Source organism: Entelurus aequoreus, linkage group LG04 (assembly GCF_033978785.1).
Source record: "Entelurus aequoreus isolate RoL-2023_Sb linkage group LG04, RoL_Eaeq_v1.1, whole genome shotgun sequence".
NCBI lineage: Eukaryota > Metazoa > Chordata > Actinopteri > Syngnathiformes > Syngnathidae > Entelurus > Entelurus aequoreus.
Genome location: NC_084734.1, coordinates 79,783,011 through 79,789,010, shown reverse-complemented (window position 1 = coordinate 79,789,010; position 6,000 = coordinate 79,783,011). Strand labels below are relative to the sequence as shown.

At 39.5% G+C, this 6,000-nt stretch overlaps 1 protein-coding gene across 1 annotated transcript in view; it reads left to right on the top strand.

The window, feature by feature from the left end:
- LOC133649061 (sterol-4-alpha-carboxylate 3-dehydrogenase, decarboxylating-like) overlaps positions 1-6,000 on the top strand; it is a 39,124-nt gene that overhangs the window by 268 nt on the left and 32,856 nt on the right. The window contains exons 2-3 of the mRNA XM_062045819.1: positions 253-352; positions 432-603. Of these exons, the coding sequence (XP_061901803.1) occupies positions 263-352; positions 432-603 (262 nt within the window). The 5' untranslated portion in view covers positions 253-262. The remainder of the gene's footprint in view (positions 1-252; positions 353-431; positions 604-6,000) is intronic.

Below are 6,000 nucleotides of genomic sequence, written 5' to 3'. Positions count from 1 at the left end.
TGCTCTTGTTGACGCCATTATATTTCTAATTAGACTTCTTCGTATGCATTTAAAACGTTTCTGATTTAGTTTATGGCTACCATGAATTGATTAACGTGGACCCCGACTTAAACACGTTGAAAAACGTATTCGGGTGTTACCATTTAGTGGTCAATTGTACGGAATATGTACTGTACTGTGCAGTCTACTAATAAAAGCCTCAATCAATCAATCAATTGAGGAGGAGATTTAAATAGTTTTAATACATTTCAGAGGAAACAATATGAACGATGAAACCCGCAGCTTATTTGAGCGAGTTTCCCAAAAGATGGGGTGGATTGGTGACAATGCACTGGACATAGCAGAGAAGAAGGTTTGTTATAATGCATTTGACACTTCTATTTGCTCTGCTAGCAGGTTTGATTTCATGTTTGTGTGTTTCTTTTTTGTAGCTGATGAATTCAGTTGGAAAGAAACGTCACAACATCCCAAGTGGCTATCCTGCTGTGAATTGGTCAATATCCCATGTTCATCCTCGATTTGATGATGACGACAAAGAGAACCAGGGCGACAAATGTACAAGCAAGGTCTTAACGGAGTCCAGCGATGACGAATTTGACAAATGTGAGTTAACTTGCCGGTGCATAATGTGTTGCAGATTGCATCAACACTGTGTTGTGCTTTAAATCAGTGTTTTTCAACCACTGTGCCGTGAAACACAGTCTAATGTGCCGTGGGAGATAATCTAATTTCACCTACCATATTTTTTGGAGTATAAATTAAGTGGTAGAAAATGGATGGATGGAAGTCGCTCCGGAGTATAAGTCGCACCGGCCCAAAATGCATAATAAAGAAAGAAAAAAACATATATAAGTCGCACTGGAGTATAAGTCGCATTTTGGGGGGAAATTTATTTGATAAAACCCAACACCAAGAATAGACAATTGAAAGGCAATTCAAAATAAATAAAGAATAGTGAACAACAGGCTGAATAAGTGTACGTTATATGAGGCATAAATAACCAACTGAGAACGTGCCTGGTATGTTAACGTAACATATTATGGTAAGAGTCATTCAAATAACTATAACATATAGAACAGTGGTTCTTAACCTGGGTTCGATCGAACCCTAGGGGTTCGGTGGAGGTCAAAACACACCCGACTCATCGTGTGAATAAAAACTTCTCCCTATTGGCGTATTACGGATACGGCAACAGCAGAAGTCACACTGATTTGCAGGTGTGTAATTTGTTGTGAGTTTATGCACTGTGTTGGTTTTGTTGTTTGAACAAGGTGATGTTCATGCACGGTTCATTTTGTGCACCAGTAATAAAACATGGCAACACTTTAGTATGGGGAACATACTCACCATTAATTAGTTGCTTATTAACATGCAAATTAGCAACATATTGGCTCTTAACTAGTCATTATAAAGTACTTATTAATGCCTTATTCGGCATGGCCTTATTATAACCCTGACCCTAACCCTAACCAAATAACTCTAAATCAGTGGTTCTCAAACTTTTTTTGTCATCCCCCACTTTGGACAAGGGGGAGTTTTCAAGCCCCACCTGCCCCCATCGCCCCAACAGAACGCTAATGCCAAGCTTAACATTTTCAAATTTATTGAACATCAAGTAACATCAAGTTGTATACATTCAAACTCAATAACATAAAATAACATCAAGTTCAATAATAAATAAAATAACTGTGCAGCTGTGGTATAACTTGCATCAAGTTCAATAATAAATCAAATAACTTGCATCAAGTTCAAAAATAAATAAAATAAAAGTGCCACTTTGCAATCTTTGCAAAAAAAAAAGGAGGAGCTATGCATTTTGGCAAGACAGGGCCAGTGAACAGGGGCGCCGCTAGGGATTTTGGGCCCCATGAAAATAATCTTTACAGGGCCCCCAATACAGCGGCAACATTTTTTTATGCTATTTTACATACAATTATGCATTTTAATGGTATTCTGAATACAATGGAATTAATTTTGAGTCATTTATTTGCTGCACCACTGATTCTTGAGACTGTAGTAAAATGTATTATATTTTGTATTATATTATTATTATTATTATTTCAACACACACAGCTGCTCACCTCTTTCCTCATGTGGGGGCACTGGGGCTGATTCAGGGGCAGGGGGACTTGGGGGCTGACAGACTGCTGCTGGTGCTGGTGCACTTGACTCTGTTCAGAATGAGGCATCATTTTGACAGAGGGGAGATCAACTATTATTGAATAAGAACAGCTTGATAAATGTTTGACTGGATTGATTATTTAACTAATATAGCAGTAAAATGTAAAAATCCAGAGTTTTCTTGAGCTAACATGGTGAGAAAAGTGAGCTAGCTTATTACCACAGACAGGGACAAAGTTAATATGCATAACTTTCCACCACAACTAACAAACCCACCTTTTTTTGGGAAATATTGGGTGACAAATTGTCGACCCTTCAACTCCTTCTCCTCTCTTATTTTATTTTCATTTCTTTTTTGGCTACCTGATTTTTGAGGCATACTGCTGTCTCCTCCGCTTTGCCCGCTGTGGCGCTGTCTGGGACAAATCGCCTGTGCTCTACCTGCAGCTGATCCAGTCGGACTGAACCATTTTACGTAAATAGAGGGGGGAAGGGAGGGCCCTGCAGGTGTTGATGCTTCCAAAACAAATAAAGGTATTGTTACCAGGACATGGAAAATAAAACATGTGTGATTATATGTTAGTTAATAACTTAGTGTCATTATTTTTTCTGTATTATAATTTCATCATCATTAGGGGCCTCTCTGGGCCCCCCTCCATCATGGGCCCCTAGAATCCGTCTCCTTTACCCCCCCCTTTTCGGCGCCCCTGCAAGTGAACATGAGTTTTACAGTACTCCAGCATTAGTGGCTGCAATGAGCCTGTTTTGCACTGCACAGCTTTTCAAATCGGGGTTGCAGGCTTGACACTGCCACTGTTAAAACCTCATTGAGTTCGGGGCCGAGCTGGCTTGACGCGAGTGCTTCCCGGTGAATGACACACAGTGTGTCCAATGCGCATTTGGCGCAACCCTCTTTATTAGAGCCTGCAGCCCGTTTCTTCACTTTGCCATGGTCTGTGCGCCATCAGAGCAAAAGCCCACACAGTTTTCCCATTTAAGGTCGTGTTCTTTGAGGAAACTGCCCATTATCTTGAACAGCTCATCAGCAGTGGCTCTATTTTTTATGTATTTGCAAAACAGCAAATCCTCGCACAGTGACTCGCCATTCACAAAGCTTCCGCTTAGCCCCGCCCCCATTAGTTACTGTTGCTATGTCTGTCAAACTTTCGCTCCTACCTAGAAATGTAAAGCCTACAGGAAAAATAAGTAATTTACATTTATTTATATAGCGGATTCCACATACCGAATCACAAAGTGATTTACAGTGTGTATAGAAAATGAAAGCATAGTAAAAAAAAAAAAATCTAAGAATATAATTAAAAAAAGGAAAGTGAAATTTCCTCCCGTTCCTCGCGCCCCACCTGTCATGTCTCTATTCCTCACCAGTGGGGCGCGCCCCACACTTTGAGAAACGCTGCTCTAAATTAAGTCTTTGTTACTTAGAATATGTTCCCCATACTAAAGTGTTACCAAAAACATATAACTTTGTCTTGAATTTGAAAAAAAACAACATTTTATTTTTCACTAAAGAAGGGTTCGGTGAATGCGCATATGAAACTGATGGGGTTCGGTACCTCCAACAAGGTTAAGAACCACTGATATAGAACATGGTATACGTTTACCAAACAATCTGTCACTCCTAATCGCTAAATCCGATGTAATCTTATACGTCTAGTCTCTTACGTGAATGATATTATTTGATATTTTACAGTAATGTGTTAATAATTTCGCACATAAGTCGCTCCTGAGTATAAGTCGCACCCCCGGCCACACTATGAAAAAAACTGCGACTTATAGTCCGAAAAATACTGTACCTTAGTTGTAATTTTCATTACCAAATTTAGAGGTCGCCATGTAAAATTGATAATGCTAATCGCTAGCATGTTTATGGCAAATCCAATGTAAATTAGCGATGATCTACCGCCTATGTGTCAAAGGCGCTATCGGGCCAAATCCGGCACGCGAATGAATTGAATGAATGAATGGATGATATTTGATTAGTATTAGAACCGACAGACTGGCCACAGCCTGTATTTTTTTCTACATTTTTATTGTAATATTTTCAGAATGTGTTTGTTCTATTTTTGGCGAAAGTAAGACAAAGAAAACAAGTTGAAGTTGACTTCATTTTTTAGTTTTAATGCCATGATTTTAATACTCCAGCCCGCGTGTGCACAGATTTTCCTCCATTTGGGTTAAAAATATTTTTTGCAAACCAGTAATAATAGTCTGCAAATTATGTGCTGTTGTTGAGTGTCGGTGCTGCCTGGAGCTCGGCGGAGTGACTGTGTAATACTCTTCCATACCAGTAGGTGGTAGCTAATTGCTTTGTAGATGTCGGAAACAGCGGGAAGCAGCGTGCAGGTAAAAAGGTGTCTGATGCTTAAACCAAAAATAAACAAAAGGTTAGCGACCCTAAGAAAAGGCATAGAAGTTTAGGGAAAGCTATGCAGAAAGAAACTAAAACTGAACTGACTACGAAGTAAACAAAAACAGAATGCTGGACGACAGCAAAGACTTACAGCGTGTGGAGCAGACGGCTTCCACAAAGTACATCCGTACATGACATGACAATCAACACCAAAATAGGAGCGCAAGACAAGAACTAAGACACTACACACAGGAAAACACTGAAAAACTCAAAATAAGTCACGGCGGGATGTGACAGGTTGTGACAGTAGACCTACTTTGAGACAAGTGCTATAGTGATGCATGCTTGGTTATGGTTTGAATTCATATCCAACAATTACGACAACTTTTTACTGTCAACTGACTTTCGTTTTTTAACGATTTCTGCTGGTGGTGTGCATCCAGATTTTTTCAACGCAAAAAATGGTTGAAAAACACTGCCCTAAATGTCCATCCATCCATTTTCTACCGCATGTCCCTTCTGGGATCGCGGGGGGTGCTGGAGCCTATCTCAGCTGCATTCGGACAGAAGGCGGCGTACACCCTGGACAAGTCGCCACCTCATCGCAGGGCCAACACAGATAGACAGACAACATTCACACTCACATTCACACACTAGGGCCAATTTAGTGTTACCAATCAACCTATCCCCAGGTGCCGCTCTAAACGTGTTACTTTATTTGTTACATTGGACAATGCACAGATAATGAACATCCATCCTGTCCCTCTAGGGCAGACCTGGGCAAATTAAGGCCCGGGGGCCGCATGCGGCCCATTAAGCTTTTCAATCTAGCCCACCAGACATTCCCAGATATTTTTTTTAGATCTTAAAAATGGAAACTGTAGCTGTAAACTTGTAGTAAAAGAGTGCTTAAAACAGATGAAAAAGTGTGCAAAATGATTGTATATAAGTTCAAGTACTAGTATTATTGCACATAACCCTATTGCAGAAGTAGTTAGCATTAACAGGTGTGTATATGCATATATTGCACCAAAATAGCATACATAAGTGTATCTATGTAAGAAATGTTTCACCAAATATTAATACATAACTTTTATTCTGTAAGCATCAGAATATTGACATATTTAAACACGGTAACAACTCTGGTTTGTCCTGAGCCGCATTTTCAAATTGCCTTTAAAACTTGCAAAGCTGGGACATCTGACAGAAAGCGGTAAAGTGTTCCACTGTGTACCGTATTTTTCGGACTATAAGTCGCAGTTTTTTTATACTTTGGCCGGGGGTGCGACTTATACTCAGGAGCGACTTATGTGTGAAATTATTTAACACATTACCGTAAAATATCAAATAATATTATTTAGCTCATTCACGTAAGAGACTAGACGTATAAGATTTCATGGGATTTAGCGATTAGGAGTGACAGATTGTTTGGTAAATGTATAGCATGTTCTATATGTTATAGTTATTTGAATGACTCTTACCATAATATGTTACGTTAACATAGCAGG